This window comes from Sus scrofa, chromosome 2 (genome assembly GCF_000003025.6).
Source record: "Sus scrofa isolate TJ Tabasco breed Duroc chromosome 2, Sscrofa11.1, whole genome shotgun sequence".
NCBI lineage: Eukaryota > Metazoa > Chordata > Mammalia > Artiodactyla > Suidae > Sus > Sus scrofa.
In genome coordinates, this window is record NC_010444.4 from 26,782,322 (window position 1) to 26,801,098 (window position 18,777).

At 54.8% G+C, this 18,777-nt stretch overlaps 1 protein-coding gene across 3 annotated transcripts in view; it reads right to left on the reverse strand.

Moving 5' to 3' along the window:
* Positions 3,851–18,777, reverse strand: part of NAT10 (N-acetyltransferase 10) — a 40,889-nt gene continuing 25,962 nt past the window's right edge. For all 3 annotated transcript variants that reach the window (XM_003122875.5, XM_005661020.3, XM_021083197.1), the window contains 14 exons: positions 18,235–18,351; positions 17,120–17,221; positions 16,956–17,030; positions 16,252–16,368; positions 15,286–15,419; positions 15,031–15,079; positions 11,808–11,904; positions 11,618–11,728; positions 10,531–10,703; positions 9,901–10,020; positions 9,468–9,566; positions 9,013–9,086; positions 7,853–7,936; positions 3,851–4,621 (listed from right to left, as the gene is read on the reverse strand). In XM_003122875.5, the coding sequence (XP_003122923.1) occupies positions 4,510–4,621; positions 7,853–7,936; positions 9,013–9,086; positions 9,468–9,566; positions 9,901–10,020; positions 10,531–10,703; positions 11,618–11,728; positions 11,808–11,904; positions 15,031–15,079; positions 15,286–15,419; positions 16,252–16,368; positions 16,956–17,030; positions 17,120–17,221; positions 18,235–18,351 (1,464 nt within the window). In that variant the 3' untranslated portion in view covers positions 3,851–4,509. The remainder of the gene's footprint in view (positions 4,622–7,852; positions 7,937–9,012; positions 9,087–9,467; positions 9,567–9,900; positions 10,021–10,530; positions 10,704–11,617; positions 11,729–11,807; positions 11,905–15,030; positions 15,080–15,285; positions 15,420–16,251; positions 16,369–16,955; positions 17,031–17,119; positions 17,222–18,234; positions 18,352–18,777) is intronic.

Below are 18,777 nucleotides of genomic sequence, written 5' to 3' on the forward strand. Positions count from 1 at the left end.
ACCCAAAATGGCTGTGGTCACCCACCAGCCCCCTGCCCTGCCTCACGCAGGACCTGCATCCAGATAGGACTTTTGCTGGGCCTCAGGTTTCCTTTTCTGTCAAATGGGGGAGCTGGGAGTTCCTGTTGTGACTCAGCAGAAACGAATCTGATTAGCATCCATGAGGACGCAGGTTCAATCCCTGGCCTTGTTCAGTGGGTTAAGGATCCAGTGTTGCCATGAGCTGTGGTATAGGCTGCTATCATGGCTTGGAACTGCCATGGCTGTGGCTGTGGTATAGGCCGGCAGCTGCAGCTCCAATTTGACCCCTAGCCTGGGAACTTCCCTATGCCATGAGTGTGGCTCTAAAAAGACACCCCCACCCCCCACCAGAAAAATGGGGTAGCTGATGTGAAGTAGTTCCCTTTGTTAATAAGCACTCAAGGGCCACTAAGCTGGGCTGGAAGGACAGGAGCCCAGTGACAGGAATAAGGCAGCTGGCAGGGGCTGTCCTGATCTGCCTCTGTCTTTGGGGTTGTTTGAATAGTTGTTTGCAAACCTCTCATAGTCCAAACCTGTGTGGCCCAGTGAGGGGAGGGTCTGATGAGTGGACCCTTGACCTTTCCTTCCGTGGCTGCTGCCTCCAGGACCTGCGGAGCTCGAGCTGGCTGTGCCACCTGCTAAGGAGGGAGGACCGGGAGCCAGTAACTCAGGCCCAAGGGTTTTCTGGGGTCAGTTGTAGTTTGTCTTAGGAGTAAAGTCCAGGCAGAAATAAAGGGTTTTTTAAATGTTTCCTGCCTTGTGGTCACTGGGAACACTGCCCTGAGAGGCCGTGGTTCAGTGACCAATAAGCCGGGACTCAGGAGGTGGGAGACGCACACGGAGGAGACCTCAAGGGGTCAGTCCTGGGAAAGGCTGGTTGCCGGCTTTGCAGGGTGGGGCCCAGGCCCGGCTGCCTGAGGCCCAGCCTGGGGCTCTGGCCTCTGTAGGGAGAGGGCCTGGCACGAACCTACAGCGCCCTCTGGGGGCCGCAAGGAGGACTGGGGGAGGGTAAAGGAACGGTGACAAGGGAAGGATGGGACTCCTTTGAGCCCGCGTGTAGCAGGAACACACTCTCGAGCGACACTTAAATCTAATTAGAAAAAAAAAAAAAAAAGGTTCTCCCCAGGGGCTGCGAGGACGAGGAAAAGGCATGTTGGGTCCCTTACCTTGCCCCGGCGACTGGGCCACCTCCTCCGGCCAGGGCTCCAGCGTGTGGGGCCGTTTCTCCTCTGCTGCCTGCTCCAAGCTGTGAGCGGCCAGCAGCAGGCTGCGGGGAACGAACGTCTCCTTAGCAGGAGTCCCTGGAAACGGGCGGGATTTCCTTCTGCTCCAGCTGGGCCGCAGGCAGCCCTAAGCCAGGCTGACCGGGCTGGGGGTCTAAAGGAAACCCACCCAGACGGGAGGGAGCCCAAGTCCGGCTTGGGCTGGCCACCAAGGCTGCCACTGAGTCTGCCGTCCTGCGGTGCCTACCCCTGCACCCCCCCCACATTCCTCCTCTGTTACTCCCCGCCCTTCCTGCTCCCGCCAGTCCAGTCGCCAGCCAGATGCTGGGATTAGCACAGCAGAAGCGGTGCAGGCCACACAAGAAAAGCCTCAGCATCTCCCTTTCCTGCCGCCCCCAGCCCTCTGCAGAGACCACACCACCTTTCAACTTCCACCAGTTGTTTATAGCAGGGAGGGCAGCCCTGCTCCCAGGTCTGGAGCCTGAAGCGCCTACTCGGCCCCCCCAAACCTGCCCCGGGCGGGGGGGGGGGGGGTGCCAGCTCCGCCCCCTTCAGGCCCGAGGAGCCGCTGGTGCAATGGCCTCAGATAATGAGGCTACATTTTCCCAAGGTGACGGTTACTCATTTCCTCCCCTCCCCCAGCCTCAACAGCTCCCTTTGTGTGGTCTCCTGGTCACTCCGTCGTCCTCCGGGACCATGGGGGACAGATGAGCAGTGGAAGCGCTGAAGCAGGCCAGCCCTGGCCCCCTCCTGGCTTGGGGGGGTGGTGGGATGGAGACCATTTAGGAATCTTCTTTGTTCAGGCTTCTTCAGCACCTTCCCAGCCCGGCGACAGCATTCAGAGCCGGCCTATCTGAATTCATTTTGCAAGTGAGATTTCCTGAGACAGCGAGCTTTACAGATGTCGCTCTGTCTGGGGGCCAGATGGTGAGGTCTAGGGGAGGCGCTGCCTTTTTGGGTTTGGAGGAGAACCCAAGATCACAACCACGAAGTGCAGACACCTGTTTAGGAACACACGCTTTGCAAATAAAAAGCCAGGACTGTATCCAGTAGGTGAAATGCTCACTTCCTTCTAGTGCGCAGAGGGGAAGGCCCAAGGCCCCGTCAGGGGAGACGCTTGTCCGTGGACACAGAGCTGGACAGGTCTGACCGACACGCTCCTTGGTAGGACTCCGTGAGCGCAGGCTGTGGTTTTAGAACAAAGCCAGTCACTCGGTACAACTTAGTGCTGACATGAGCCACGGAACCCAGAGCGGCCTGGAGAGCGCCTGCTGCACGTCGGGCACCGCTCTCAGCTCCTGACAGTGGCCTGCCAGGGAGGTGCTGTCCTTGCCACCTACAGTTCTTAGACAAGGTGTGGACCTGGTGGCAGGGAGGAGGAAGGGGTGTGTCCCAGGTCACAGCAAGGGCCAGGCAGAGCCAGTGTCAAGCAGGAAGTCTGGCTTCAGAGCCCCTCCCCTGCTCCACGCACAGAGCAAAGGACATCAGGCTAGAAATACCCAGCGAGGGCTCCACCAACCTGGAAGCTGCACCTGTGGGATGACACGGCAGGAGAGGTTAAGATGCCATCCGGCTCTGACCATTCGGAACTGTGCATTTGCTTTTTAGCCACTCCTGAAGGAAATCCTCTTCGAAAGTCAGGCTCAGGCACTTAGCCGAGAAAAAAATGGTGAAAAACATTTTCCATCTCATTAAATTCTCCTGCAGGGGGTCTTCCCTTTGACAGGAAAGTCGCAAGAAGCCAAAGATGCAGCAGGCAGGAGGCCCCGAGGAAAAGTGCAGTGGTTAGAATCCGATCTTCTCCCCGTGGGCCTCTGTCCTGGGAGTTGCACGTTTAATCCTCTGTGGTCCAGAAGCTCCCCTTCTTTCCTCATCCACGCGCTTGACTTCTAGGAACCAGATGACCCCTCAGGGCTGAGGAAAGATCTATCTGGACTCACAGAAGAGCAGTCCTTTCCAAGTCTATGAAGAACAAAGATCAGTAACCAAGGCCACCACATGAACATTTTAACTAAAAATAAGGAGACACACACAAGCTAAAGTCTGACACGGGCAGGGAGCTGCGATGAGATCGGCATCAACTCACAGGCAGAGGCAGGGAGCGAGGCGGTCAGAATGCGAGGACCACGGAGCCCACTTCCACGCTGAGCTCTGCCAGCACTCGGTGACGTGGGCGAGCAACAGTCCTACAGAACCAGCAGAGGGCCTGCGGGGCCAAGGCTTCAAGAACCTGCTATCGGATTTGGGACCGCAAAGTAGATACCATCAGACATTCCAAAAGGCACATGAACCACCACGTGATTTCTGTTCATAGGAGGTGAAGGGGACCACACGGCCTGACAGGAGCCGGGGAGGAAGAGGCACAGCTGGCTGGCCCCCAGGTGCCACACCAAGGCCCTTGCCAGCACTGGTCAGCATGGCCACTTCTCCCAGGCTCCTGGGTGGGTAAGAAGCCCTGGCCACGCAGCCCTCCCTCTGCCTCGATTCCAGCACCACCGCCCTCTCGACCCCCAGAGCAGACCTGGCTGCCAAGATACACCAGAAGAAATGGGCAAAGTGCAATTTCCAGCTATGTGAAGTCAAGGAGAACACAGGCAGGCAGCGGGTCCTTCTAAGATGTCATTTATTAAAAATAGACTCTCTATCCCCCCTCACCCCTGCTAGCAAAAAGGTCTTTCCCAACATTTCGTCCCAAATGGATGAAATGACAGGTTTTGGGGACTCAGATGATATACCTTTTCCTATATTAGGAGTTCAGGGTTTTCTGGGCCAGCAGGCAGCAGCACGGCCGTGTGGACCCCAGCGCACAGCCACAGCCGCCTGGCTGGACCAAGGGTGCCTGCAGCTCCCGCCTCAGGGAGTTTGGTCATGTCTTCGACAAGAGGCCCCAGTACTGCCCCAGCGGCCTCCCGGGCACCCCAGGAGGCGGTGTACTTGGCACCTGAGAAGGAACGAGAGCCAATGCGGCTTCCACACGTGTGGGAAAGAACCAAAAAAGCTGGGCCGAGTGAAAGATGAACGCAGGGAAGGCAGGCCTGGACTCGGGCAGGAGAGCCGGTGGTGGGGGCTTGCCAAGCCTCGGGTTCTCAGCAGACCCACTTGGAGGTGACTCTGCCTTAAGCCAAGCTCGGCCCACAGGCTGAACTCGCCGCTGGCCTCCGGCCTTTAACAGTCCAGTCGGCGGGCGCCCTGTCCAGCCAGAGGGAGTTCAGAAAGTCAGGGTGTCTCCTAACAAGTCCGCCGCCTATGCCCAAGTTTCTCGCCACTATTTCTTCCGCTTCAGTTTTGCATCCTTTTTGTTCTTCATCTCTCTGTTTTTCTTCAACTTCTTGTTCTGTTTGGGTTCTTGCTTGCCTTCCAACTTCCTTTTCTTGTCACTGGAGAAGAAAAACAGAACAGGAGTAGGAAGAGAAGGACTGGAACATGCAAGGGTCTGTAACCTTGCAGACTGCTTTGCTTTAAGCTTCCTTTTGCTTCGTCTGAAAAAAAGGCTTCCACCCGCTGAAACCTGATGTCAGCAGAACACCCAGTCAGACACACATGTCCCTGCAAGCCTGTATATAAGGCACTCAGCTGGGGGCTGGGGCTACACCCCACCAACCCACTTCCTGCCCTGATCAAGGTCTTAGTCTGTGGAGGAACAAATCTACGCCTTAACTCCTGAAACCTGTATGTCCCCCGTCCAAAACTGGAGGAAAAATCCAAGGCATTATGGAGTTCCCGTCGTGATGCAGTGGCTAACGAATCCAACTAGGAACCATGAGGTTGCGGGTTTGATCCCTGGCCTTGCTCAGTGGGTTAAGGATCTGGCCTTGCTGTGAGCTACGGTGTAGGCTGCAGACGCGGCTCGGATCCCGCATTGCTATAGCTCTGGCGTAGGCCAGCGGCTACAGCTCCGATTCGACCCCTAGCCTGGGAACCTCCATATGCCGCAGGAGTGGCCCTAGAAAAGGCAAAAAGACCAAAAAAAAAAAAAAAAAGAAAGAAAATCCAAGGCATTATAAGCTCAATTCCTTCCTACCGCTTACCACTAAGGATTACCCTGGAAATCAGACATATTATCCCATTGATCCTGAAGACAAACCTTAAGCATGAAACTCCCAAGAAAACCATAAAATACTTTTTTCTTTTGGCTGCCCCATGGCATATGGAGTTCTGAGTCAAGGATCAGATCCAAGCCACATGTGCAGCCTAAGCTGCAGCTTCGGCAATGCCAGATCTTAACCCACTGTGCCAGGCCAGGAATCAAACCTGCGTCCCAGTGCTCCCAAGATACCGCTGGTCCCATTGCGCCGCAGCAGCAACTCCCATACAATACTTTTTGATGTGCTATTATTTTTCTTAAAATAAGAAAATGAGAAGAAAATCCCAAGCAGTAGTAACGGGTACGCGCCGCAGCTGGCCAGCAGGTACCTGATAGGTTATTATGGCCCGAGAGGCTAAAGAGTCTCTCCAGTATCATTCTGCCCTGGAATAAACACCCCCCCAGAAGGAGGCAGTTATGGGGAGGTGTCTGCTCTGTCCAGAGACCATTAACCTCACCTGGATGAGGTGACTGCTCAGAAACAGGAGAAAAGGCCTCAAAGAATACGTACTGACAGTTACCAGTGTCATGACCTCCCCGAGTGCAAGCTTCCAGATTCACCCAGAGCCCTCAGGTGCATGAACTGCCACACAGGCCGGGTAATGCGGGAGGCCCCAGGGGCAGTGACAGCCCAACGAACAGCGGGAGAGGCCAAGCTCTGCGGAGCACGGAACCCGGCTGTCTCCACCCCAGGCACACAGCCGACTTCTTGTTCCAGTCAAAGCCGCCTCACGCAAGGCCACAGCCACCACAGGCCCTGGGCTGCAGCTGCCATGGTGCCTGAGCCAGAAATCAGGACACACCGACAGTGGGCTTTTGGGCCCCATCAGAGGACATCAGGAAAATGAGGCCAGCAGCGACAGTGGAACCGTCCAGGCAGCACGGTGATTTCAGGCGACGGCAGGAGAATATCTGATTGCTGGGATCTATGGCTCCTAGAGTCACAAGATTTCCTCTCCAAATAAACCCTTCAGGGGACCTGGCTATGTCAAGGCCAAGACCCCACCCAGCCCACTCACCGCAAACCAGCTGTGTGTGGCAGCCTCCTCGCCAGAGGCCCAGGGGCAGGGGAGGCCTGTCTTCCCAAGGGAACCCCAGCAAAGGTTACAGCCCATAGAAACCACTGCCTTCTACAAACACACCACTCTGCAGAGAAGCGGCTGGGGGGTGAAGGTGTTCAGAGTGGTCCAGTGAGTCCTGGGATCCCCAAGACCAATACTATTTTCATAGCAATCCTAATACATGATTTGCCTTTTCAACTTTTTCTCCCAAATGCTCCGTTTTCCAGAGGCTACAAGACGTGTGCTAGTACAACAGACACACATGAAAGCAGGTGGGAGAAGCGAGCTGCTCTCGAGGGAGCTGACATCAGAGATGCACAAGCATATACATGTAAAGCCAGGCCACTCTTCTCACTAAAGTTTTTATGAAAAAAGCTATTTTATATATTTGTCTTTCTAGGGACGCACTCGCAGCATATGGAGATTCCCAGGCTAGGGGTCTAATTGGAGCTATAGCTGCCTGCCAGCCTACACCACAGTCACAGCAACGCCCACTGAGTGAGGCCAGGGATTGAACCCTCGTTCTCATGGAGACTGGTCAGATTCATTTCCATTGAGCCACGATGGGAACTCCAAAAAAGGATATTTTTAAAACAAGAAACCCATAATGGGTCCGTGATAATTACTTCTGTTTTTTGAGTTTTGCCTTTTAGGGCCACTCCTGTGGAAAGTGGAGGTTCCCAGACTAGGGGTTGAATCGAAGCTGTAGCCACCGGCCTACGTACGCCACAGCCACAGCAGTGCAGGATCCAAGCCGTGTCTGCAACTTACACCACAGCTCATGGCAATGCCAGATCCTTAACCCACCAAGCACGGCCAGGGATCAAACCCACATCTTCACAGATACTAGTTAGGTTCGTTACCTCTGAGCCACAAGGGAACTCTTGTTAATTTATTTTGAATGAATAAACATTTTGAAAAATGTCTCAGTTTTTCATTTCTAATATGGGGAAATACAGATACAACCCACATGAACAAAAGCCCTTTGGGGTCCTCAATTTTTGTAATATAAGGAAACTCTCAGAACGGCTGGCACAGAGGAAGGAGAGTATAACAGCTAAAACTACAGGATTTGCTACGGACAAATCCGGTCCTGATTCTGGCTCTGCCTCTGACCAGCTATTTACGCTTCTTAGGAAGCTGCTTAACACCTGAGAGCCTTGGTTACTTCATCTTTAAAGCAGTGAGAACACAGACCCCTTTGCTATTCTGAACAAGAAGGGGATGCTGCATTGAAGTACCCAGTGTGGCAACTCCAGGGCTGTGCACAAGCCCGTCTGCCCTGCACACCTGCAAACACAAGGGATACGCAGAGATCCAGGCCCACATGATGCCCCTGCCTGATGGGTGGGAGGTAAGCTACCAAAGCAGTGACCCTCTAAGGAAAGAGCAGTGACTTTTCTCAAAGGTTGTGCTCCAACCTATTTCCTAGTGAAAGTTCCTAGTGACATGGAGGCCCTCACCTTTTTAGGCTGACGATGGAGGCATTCTGCCCGGCTTTGTTCAAAACCTCATTCCACTCTTCATCGTCCCCACGGATTATGTACCTAGAAAATAAATGGAAATATCAGAGCCTGCTCGAAACGAGAGGACAGCGTAAATGAAAAAAAGACAATGCTCTCATCACACATATCCTACGACAGAAGCCAGGCAGAGCTGTGCCAGCGTTTGAACAGCAGAGCAGGGGACGGGCATGCAGCTGAGCCCAGGGGGCAGAGACGTCATGGGAGCAAGCAGGGCCAGGCCTGCCAGCAGGGGTGAGTCTGCACAGGAGGCAGCGGCCCGACTTCTTCCACCTGACTCTCATCAACTGCCCACCAGAGAAGCCTCCTGTCACCCCCACTGTCTCCTCACTCACTCCTACCTCCACGAGCCCCTGAACTGCACCTGGCCCCACCTCTCTGGGATCCAGCAGTTCTGGCAAGTCAAGAGTTTGATGCTGCAAAGCTGAGGGCAGAGCTCAACAGGGACCTCCTGGCCGCCTCCATCTCAAGTCCATCAACCACCATCACTTTTTAGGACCACACCCTCGGCACACGGAAGTTCCCAGGCTAGAGGCTAAATCAGAGCTGCAGCCGAAGCCTACACCACAGCTACAGCAACTCCATATTTGAGCCACATCTGTGCTTGTACTTGTTGGATCCTTAACCGACTGAGCAAGCCCAGAGATTGAATCCGCAACCTCATGGATACTAGTTGAGTTCTTAACCCTCTGAGCCACAACGGGAACTCCTATTCTGTAGGTCTGTTTGCAGCAGAATCCCCTCTTCAAACAAATTCACATGCAAAAGCCAAGTATTAAGAACTGGCCACTAAAAGTGGATGCTCATCGATAAGCATCCCCCACCGAGGGATCCAAAGCCTGCCGTGGGACCCATGGGATCTCGGGAACACCACAGCAAGTGGTGATTTACAAAGGGGTAGAGCTGATCTGGGGAAACCAAATTCTTCAAAAGAATGCAAACAGTGGATTACAAGGTTCTCAGCTGTCAGTGGTTCTATAAACGATCCCATGAAACAGCGCCCAAGGCAACCAGGACGTGAGCTGGGAGACATGCAGACTGAGGGCCTGGAAGCCGAGGCAGAGCCTCCGTGCTGCCCACGGGCAGGAGGGGGGCCTTACTGAGAGAGGTCCATGTTCCTCAGCTTCCCCACTTCTTTCTTGTGTTTCTCCCGGAATTCCTTTGCTGCTTCATCCTGTGGGCAAAGCCATAGAAGGACAGTCAAGCAGAGGCCACATCACAGAACTGTGAGGGGACAGAACATCCCAGCACGACCAGCAGACCCCTCCTTCTCCACAGGGAGAGGCGGTTTGTCCAAGAGCGTGTATGAAAATCAAACGTGCCTTCTGGAAATCTGAAGGGACACACTGGTTGTTTACAATAGCAGCCCCCAGACAGCCGGTGCCACGCACAGGCAGCAGGAGGCCTCGAGCGGGACCGTGTGCACTCGGGTGCCCTCAGGGCAGGGGGCCGTGGGAGTGCTTGCACCCACGGAACACTGGCGCCCAGGGCTGGCCCAGCGTCTGGACTTGCCGCAGGACGTTCGCCGTTCACGGGGCCCTGGGCGGGAGCGTACCAGGTCGTCACTCAGCGTCTTCATCGTGGGCTCCATAACCACGTCCTTCACTGCCACCATCTGCTCCTCGATGGCCTTCTCCTGCACTTCGTTAAACAGCTACAAAAGAGCAAGGCCGGGAAGCAGAAGATGAAGGCGCAGCAGAAACCCAGCAGCGCGTTACCCAGTCACTTAGCACATGCCCCGCATGGTCTAGGAGAGCACACGTTCACGGGAGGAGCAGGGAAACTGACCGACCGGAGACGCCACACTCTGCGCAGGGCACCTCTGGGAGAGAACGCAGAACACTGCAGACACAGCTGGAGCCACCTGCTTCAGTGTATGTGTGTGTGTGTGTGTCAAATACAGCCAAATGCTATCGTTTTTGCATCTTGGGGGAGGGAGTGGGTTTGACACATTTTTTCCAAACGGACCAAAACCCTGCTGAAGGTACCTTCACAACTTTGCGGATGATCCGGTTGAAAAGTCCCATCAACTGGCCTGAGGGCAGCTCGATCTCCTTTTCCAGCTGGTCCACAGACTTGTGCTGCAGGCCAATCCCCAAGAGAAGAGCCTGGAGGACAGGAAATCTGCTGGAGAGGCTGCGGGGACAGGCTCTTGCCCGTGAAAATGGCACCGAGAACCAGAGTTCCTGTCCCTTGGCATCTGGGACAAAACATCAGCTGGCACTATTCTGGGATCTTCTTATTCATCCTGTTACTGGAAACACCCCTCCTGAAATTCCCAAATGAGCTTCTCATCCTGGCAAACAGCTGCTTCACAGCTGCACTAAAAGTAAGAGGTGCTCCTGGAGCTCTGATGAAGCAGAGCAAGAATCAAAGCAACATGGGGGAGCCGAGAAGAATGCGGGTTCAGACTGCAGCTCTACTGCTTGCTAACTGCACGGCTGAGCACAAGGCTAACCTGCGAGCTGAAGAGTCCCCACCTGTAAAAGGTGAGACCACTACCCACCTATCATAACCGAGAGGAATTAAATGCACAAAATTACATGAGCGCGTGCAAACCAATTCCTAGCAGAGAAACTGCTTCACGCAAGACGAGCACACAGCTGCAGGCCACCTACCGACTGGGCAGCAGAGAGGGCCAGGTCCCCCAGCTGGTTCAGGAAGTACAGCCGGGAGATGGCCGGGATCAGGTCCATGATGAGGTGATAGTCCACCATGTTCTGTGAGTACATCTCCAGCCGCTTCAGGTCATAGGGGAGGAAGAGCGCTTCCAGCTCCTCCCGGCACAGGGCTGAATATGTGCAACAGAACCAGGGGGTCAGGGCAGCCAACGGGATCCCCAGACAGCACACGCGACGGTCCCGAGGTGGCACCCCAGGAGCTTCACCCAGAGCAGGGCGGGAGTCCCCTGGAAGTAACCTCCCACCCATATAACATGCCCCACCAGGCAGCCCCGACCCTTCTCCTGCAGAGGGGAGGCAGGGACGGGGACAGGAGACGTGCAACCCTTGCTCAGAGTTCCACGCCAACACAGCAGACCAAGGAAAGTCTGCAGGGCCCTGGGGTGAGAGGAACACGAGGCTCTTCCCCCACTTCGTCCCTTCCCCTCGGGACCTAGCATCACAGAAAGCAGGTGTGCTGCACCCAGCCGAGAAACAGTCTTCCACCCAAGAACTGGCCAAAAAGGGGGCAGACACACATAATTAGCAACAGGAAAAAACCCACAGCTGTTGTGTAAGCTCATGATCCCTTACACCTTTTTTGTGTTTTAAATATTCAAACAGAATTTACATGCCCAAAGCACTTGTATGTGTTGGTCACAGAAGGCTGGCAGCATGGTCTTGTTACAAGTTCATGAATGAGGAAACAGCCTCAGAATCGGGCTTGTTAGCCTAGCTCACACAGGACTTAGATCGGGTTCTGTAACTGACCAGCTGTAGGGCTGTGTGGACACCTCTAAAGCCAAGTCACATCCCCCAAGCCTTGTCATGAAGATGAAAGGCACAGTGGGTGATGGTGTCGCTGAGGCAGAGCGGGGCCCTACTGAGGAGCCGCGGGGAGATACAGGCTTGGAACAACCCCCCTCCCACACCCCCAGCCCCAACCCCAGTCCTAGTTCAGCCCTCTCCCTGGACCACACGCCTGGCCACCTCCCGTCTCGCACAACCAAGCGCCACCAGCCCTGCCGCTGCCCCACTAGCTCACCTGGCTGCGTGGGTTTCCCGATGTTTCTGTTCTGAAGGATGTTCAGAGCCAGGGGAGGAGAGAAGGCACTGAACTGGTAGGACAGCAGGGCCAGGAACCGCCTTCGGAAATCTGCGGGTCCAACCACACCGTCAGAGGTCTGCAGGCCCTCGGGGCCCCTCACCCTGCGGCTCCCCCCTCCCCCACTCACCCTTCCAAAAAGCTGAGAGCCAGGCGCCCCGGTCGGCCTCATCCTCGTCCGTCAGCGTCTTCACCATGATGCATGAGTGCTCTCCAGTCAGGTCATTCTGGGAGACACAAGACCCCCTTCTAAGAAGGACGTCATTGCTAAACGGCAAACACAGGGAAGGCAGGCTCCTGGCGCCCAGGGGCCCGCACTTCCTCCCCGGCAGGAGAGGGGGCCTCGCCTACACGACAGCCTTCAGAGGCCACTTAGTGCTGCCACTTCTGAGCAGGTGCCCCAGTGACGGCGCAGGCCTGCTCAGACCTTCGGGGCACGCCTTCTGCTCTGGACCCGAGGAGTGAGCCACTTGCCCAAATCAGCCAGATTCTGAACTTGGCGTCATTAGAACTTGAACACCACACGATTCAATCAGCATGTCTTGGGTGCTTATAGTAAAAAAAAAAAAAAAAAAAAAAAAAAAAAATCCATGGCCACAACCCAGCGTGGCTAGAGTTCCCCTGCTGCAACTGGTTCACAAGTGCAGGCTCCTTTAGGTGCTAAAAAGCGACCACGGGTTTTAAAGATTTTACTACACACAACTGCAACGCCCAACACCATAAAAATTACCTAATGGGTTTCAACCGAAGGGCATTCAAGTCACAAACAAGCAGTGCGGGGAAAGAGACTGAAGGGGCGTTCCGCGGTCTGGGCTGAACTCTCTGCGATTCGTGCTCCTTGCAGTTGACTGCCAGATTTACACCCCAGCCTTGACCAAACTCGGTGACAAGGAACCAGCCCCTCTACAGCTGCTCCTGCCACGTGGAAGCAGCCACCCACCCAGCGGTCCTCACCTGCCCCACTTTAAACTCTCAAATGGGCACCTCTCTGGGATAGTGACCTTGAGCTCCCCAAATCAAGCCTCCAACACTCCCTCTCAGCCCCTGACCTCCCTTCTTTCGGAAAAGAGGTGCAATGAGAACTTGCTCATGCTCTCGACACCCACTCAACCAGCGGACCGACATCTCCCATGCCCAGGCTCTCCGCCCGCCTCCTGCACTCCAGGTCCCACCCTCCTCTCCTCCAGGCGGGCACTCCTGCCATCAGCCCTCGTGGCCTGTATTCGCGCCAGCTCTACAGGATCATACCCTCCAGCACACAAACATGTTCTAGAATCTCCCATCTGATAAACCCGCCGTAACGCCAACCTCCCTCCAGCCGCCTTGTTCCTCTGCTCCCTTTGCTTCGTGGAAGAGTCGTGCATTCCGTCTGTTCCCCACCTCCCACTCTCTCTGGTGGCCAATCCCTCCATGCCACCGAGACTGCTGCCATTCAGATCACCAATGCCACCAAGCCCAACGGCCGTTTGTCCCCATCTTATGGGCTCTCTGACAGCAACGATTCCCCTTCCTGACACATGCATTTATGTTGGCTTCTGACAACACCTTCCTGACTTGCTCCTACAAAGGAAGGCTCCTGCTTCTCCACCTCCCTTGCTGTGTTTTCTGGCTCATTCTTCTAAACACTGGAGACGCCAAGGACTCATCCTCTTTGCTTTCAGTTCCTATTTCTAACAACTTTAAAACTTATTCACTGATGAGATTATTTACCGAACACATACTACACATAACAGATGCTATGAAGTACTGGGGGTACAGCTGTGAAGGAAACAGACCCCTCGAAATCCTCGACCCCAGGCTGTATATGCTGAGGGCTCTCAAATTTGTCTCCGGCCCCAGGCTCCCCTGTGAACTACAGATTCCCACAGTCAACTGCCTACTTCCTTATTTCCACTTAGCTGCCTCGCAGGCATCTCACACCACGGTGCCAAACACAATCCCCACGTTCACCTCCAAACCCGGTCCTCCCGCCATGAGTCTTATCTCAGCGAACAGCACCTCCGACACGGTTTCTCACCTAGTCTCTCAAGCCAAAAACCTAAGCTCTAGCCAGAGCCTTCCGTTCACTCACCTGCCACATTCCCCCTCCTTCATCTCATCAGTTCACCTCCCAACACACTTGCCACCTGGCCACCTCCCTCCAGCTCACCACGTCCTCCTCAGCCAAACCACCGCATCTCTCACGCACTCATCTCCCCGCCTCTACTCGTCTACACAGCAGCCCCAGCACCTCTCCCCAACTCCTCCCTCCAACGGAGCAGGAAAGGAACCCAGGCCCTGCCCAGAGCCCCCTGCCCGGCCGCGAACCACCACCCTTTCCTTCTCAGGGCCCTCCGGCCACACTGAACTTGTGCACCTCCAATCACCACTTCCTCTCCACCCCACGTCCTCACACGCGCTGTGCCCTCTGCTCCAGGAAATGCTCTTTCCTGCAGGCAGGCCTGTCATATGGCCGGTCCGCTCTCATCATTCAGGCTGTGGTCTGGAAGGTCATCGACGCCTCAGAAGCCTGACTGCTCATCACATTACACTATGATTTCAGTAGCTGGTTTTCCTGGCGGCACATACCACGACCTGAAAATTTCTCGTTCATTCACTTGTTACCTATTTCTACCCATCTGAACTTTGTGGCTTCTCTTGCTCGCCATCTGATTCAGGGGAGGTGCCAAATAAATTCTTTATGAGAACTATCTCTCCCCTTCCCTATTCCCTTCTTTGTCTGGCATCCACAGTCACATCCCTCCTGCAGATGCCAACTTCCGATGCGAGTCTGCGCAACTGCACTCCTTCCCTAAAACCACTCTCTTCCTTTTTAAAAAAAAATAAAATAAAGGGAGTGCCCATGGTGGCTTAGTGGTAAGGAGGCAGGTTCGATCCCTGGCCTTGCTCAGTGGGTTAAGGATCTGGTGTTGCCATGAGCTATGGTGTAGATCACAGGTGTGGCTCGGATCTGGCGTTGCTATGGCTGGGGTATAGGCTGGCAGCTGCAGCTCCAATTCAACCCCTAGCCTGAAACCTTCAATATGCTGCAAGTGTGGCCTTTAAAAGCAAAAAAACCACCTCCCCCCCAAATCCCACAAATTCAAAGAGGCTCCCAGATTACAGGACTGAAGAATCTGGTAAACAAGTCTACATGCACCCTCTGCCACCTTAGAATTGAGCACAAAGCCACTGCACTGTGTAGTGGGGAAGAGGTGTGACCACATGGCCTTTCTGTGAGGCTGGCTGCTCTGGGAGCCATCAGAACAGACCTGTTGGTAACAGAGGCCTGCTGACTCAGAGCACAATGCAAGGCACCAAGGCTTTGCAAGGACAGACCTGTCACCAACCCCTCTGCCAGATGCCTCACTCACCGGGGTCTGTCTCAGATAAACAGGAACAAACCCAGCTCGTTTCCAGAATCTGTAAAGATACAAAGAGAGCAGGTCACTGTGTGCGCCTTCTAGGAGCAGCTGACACATAAAGCTGGTTAGAGCCAGGGGTGCGGGGAGTCAACAGGCAGCTGACAAAGACGCGGCCGGCAAGGCGGGCAGCAGCCCACCGAATGCTCATTCAGGACCCCGAGGCCAAAGGGATGCTGCTGGCAGGAAGGGCAGGCCAACCCTTACTTGAGGAGCCTGGGGGTCAAGCCGTAGGACACCCCCAGGTAATCCAGGCGCTCGGCGGGCCTCTCGTTCAGTTTGAGAAGCAAGGGAGGCAGGTCCTTCCGGGGAGTGACAACCTCTTCCAGCAAGCTGACGGCCTGAGGATGCCAGGGGAGGGCACGGACCCCGGCGGGGGGGAAGAAAGGTTAGCGACAGGCCCAAGCACCCCTGTCCCACCAGGCTCTAGATGAACAGCAAAAACCAGGACAGGTTTCTTGGTTTGTTCCCATGGTTTTTAAAATATAAAAGCACCACTAAGTCCAGTGATCACCCCAAGGGATACCAAACCCCTCGACATGCGTGCATTCACACTGCTCGGAACCCAGGATGCCAAAAGGAGCCTACAGTTGAGAAAAGCCTAACAGATGTTCAGAGAGACAGAGGTAGGGTTCTGAAGGCACAGGTTTGTCACCGGATGGCTCGGCTCTTGGGAACTGATACCTCTGAGCCTGACCTTAATTACAAGTCCCTTTCCCCATCTCCTGGACAGGCACACGGCAAAAACTAGATGAAGGCGTGTGAAAAGCCGCCCCGGTTCCTAGCGTTACTCACTCCTACCCAGGAAGACGGAGCTTCCCTCGGCTTGGGTTCAGTACGAAGAGGAGAAGGCTGAAAAGCAGTGGTTTTAAGCCGGAACATGCATCGGCTTCACGTGGGAGCTTGTTAAGGCAGACCACTGGGCCCCGCACGGAGCCTCGGCTCGAGGCGGTCTGGGCCCAGCTCAAGAACCGGGCTCTACCAAGTTCCCAGGTGATGCTGATGAAGCTCATCCAAGGGCCCCACGGGGAGAAAGAGCAGCTTCTCCTAAATCAGCGAGGAAACCTGCCGCTAGAGCTGAGAGCCCAGCCCACAGCCAGTGGCCCACGAGGCTCCCAAGGACCCAGGCAATCCGTCTCCCGGGAAGCCGGAGCTCGGCCAGACGGCGCTCACCTCACTGCTGACGGTGTGAATCTCTTGTGACGTCTCGAGGGCCTTCTCCTCGAGACAAGGGAATCTGCCTTCGTAGTACATCTGCAGCAGCTGCAGGGCTCGGCTGCCATAGCCCATCTGGAAGCAAACCCGGGGGAACAGGCGAAGGGAAGAGAAATGTCCTCAGAGTCCAAACAACTTCTGCGCCCCTGTATTGCTTCTAGAAAGCCTTCATGCCGAGATCCAATGAAACCCCTCAACGGGCTGAAGCAGAGCCCCTTAGTGTGGAATGACTCCCCCTCTCCAGCTGCCTGGCCCATCAAGAGCAGCCCACCTGCCACATGAGCGTGAGGATGACTGGCTGTGCTTTCTGGTCCACAGGTCAGCCAGCTCCAAACAGATGACTCTACACCTAACTCCTCGTTGGGGTCTTTGATGAGGCAGGAGGTAACCATGGGAAGCAGATCTGGCTCACAGGTCCCCTGTCCTCACGAAGGAAGGGTGAGCACATCCCATGACCCTGCCCACCCGCCCACCCCCAGCCCTGGGAAAACCACCCACAGCAGAGGGGAGCTCGGATCTGCTAATCCGTGACCAGCTTCCCGGAACTTCTACTCCTTGACCAGCTTCGTATTTAAACAAGTGCACCTGCCCTAAGGAGTGGCCAGCAACACAGCTGTGGCTCATAACAGCACATCAGGTTTGAAGGCACCAGGGCACCTTACCCCTTGATAATCCGGGTGAACAGCAATGCGAACAACTCTTCCACCAGAAAGGCCAGCGAAGTCTGGATCTTGGAACTGTGGGGAGACACGAGCCGTAACTTAACAATGCAGGCTCCAACACAGCCAGCTGCACTCGCGCAGACACACCAGAGAAAGTGCATCACCTGTTCCGACACTGTCCATGGAATCAAGTCCCCCGAAGCCTTCTTGCCTCGGGACAGGCTGTTCAAGATGGACTGGCGTGAAATCTCCCCCTCGAGGCACACCTGTGGGGGAAGCAGGGCAGGGCAGACGGAAGGCAGGCTCCAAGTTCAGAGCCCACCCACGGAAGCTTGCCAGCTCGCCCGTTCCTCTGGCTAGGCCGGCTGTTTCCACTCCAGCTCACGCTTAAGCCTCTAACCAACACAGCCATGGGAAATGTTGGGAAAACTTCATTACTATGTCCCGTGGGCACCCTGACACTGTTGCTAAGAAGGCAGACTCCAGACACCCTCCTGGCCCAGAGAGCAAAACACGCCAGCAGAGGGTCTCCACGCAGGGTGTACAGGTGGGTTCACCACTAAGACGCAGGACACTCTCTCGGCTCTGCACAGAACTGCGCAAATTCACAATGACCCAAGGCTCTAACAGAGGATGGATAAACATAGTGTGGTATGTGCGTGTAATGAAATACAATGCAGTCTTTAATGAGTGTGCGGATTATGAATATTTGACACACTGGGGAAGAAAACAGATGAACAAATGCTATGACCCCATATTTACCCAAAGAAAAAATGATAAATGGACAAATACATGCCAGCCATTAAAAATGTTATTTTTTCCAATCTGTATCTAATTTTACAAGTATCGTGTATTTCTTTTGCAATAAAGAAGGAAAACCAAAAAATTTCTTTTCTTTTTTTTTTTTATGGCCGCATTCACGGCATGTGGAAGTTCCCAGGCCAGGGATCAAACAACTGTGACAATGCCAGCTCCTTAACCCACTAGGCTACCAGGGAACTCCAAAGTCTCCAAAGTTCTCTTTCAGAAGGAGCCGTAAGTCAAAATATGAGTGGCTGGTTCTGGCTTTTACCCATCCTCAAACTGTGGGACTTTGGGTTTGTGTCAGGGAGATGGTTTCCTTCAGCACACCCCAATCGCCTGCCTGGATACACCCTGCCACTGCCTCCAGACCAGGAGTCGACAGCCTGCCCTCGCCAGCTGCAGTGACCAAGGAACTAATCCCCGATCCCAAGCAGTTCCTCAAGTCAGTGCCTCAAGGACCCCTCAGCTTCCGTACCTGAATGACAGCAAGCACTTCTGGAAGGGCATTCTGGGTGGGGGGCACGGGCGGCAGGAGGCAGAAGAGATGGTGAGCAGGTGCATCAGAGAGCATCTGGAGATCGTTGGGGGAGTTCTGTGGGGCACAAACCCGTCAGTGAGAAGCACTCCTCCTCCTGTCCTCACTCGAGGCTATGCCAGCATCATCCGGTGACTGGAGACCCCGCCTTCCCCAAAGCCCAGCAATGTGCTGAAACCCATCAACGTGCTGGCTCCCCACACGTCGGCCAGCCAGCCTGAGACCCTCTGTAACGGCCTGAGTGGGACCCCCTCCAGTGTCTGCTGTCACCTCAGCACGAGTGCTGAGGCTACAGGGCTGGGGCAGAGAACTGCTTAGTTAGTGCTGTATCCTCCACAGCTGGGAAGGGAACTTCTTCCTGGTTAGAGGCTGCTATTTCAGGAAAACCTCTCACCACTTCTAACACCCTCAGCCTTCCATTAAAGGGTGTTCATAAAAATGCTGCCTAGGGAGTTCCCATTGTGGCGCAGTGGAAACAAATCC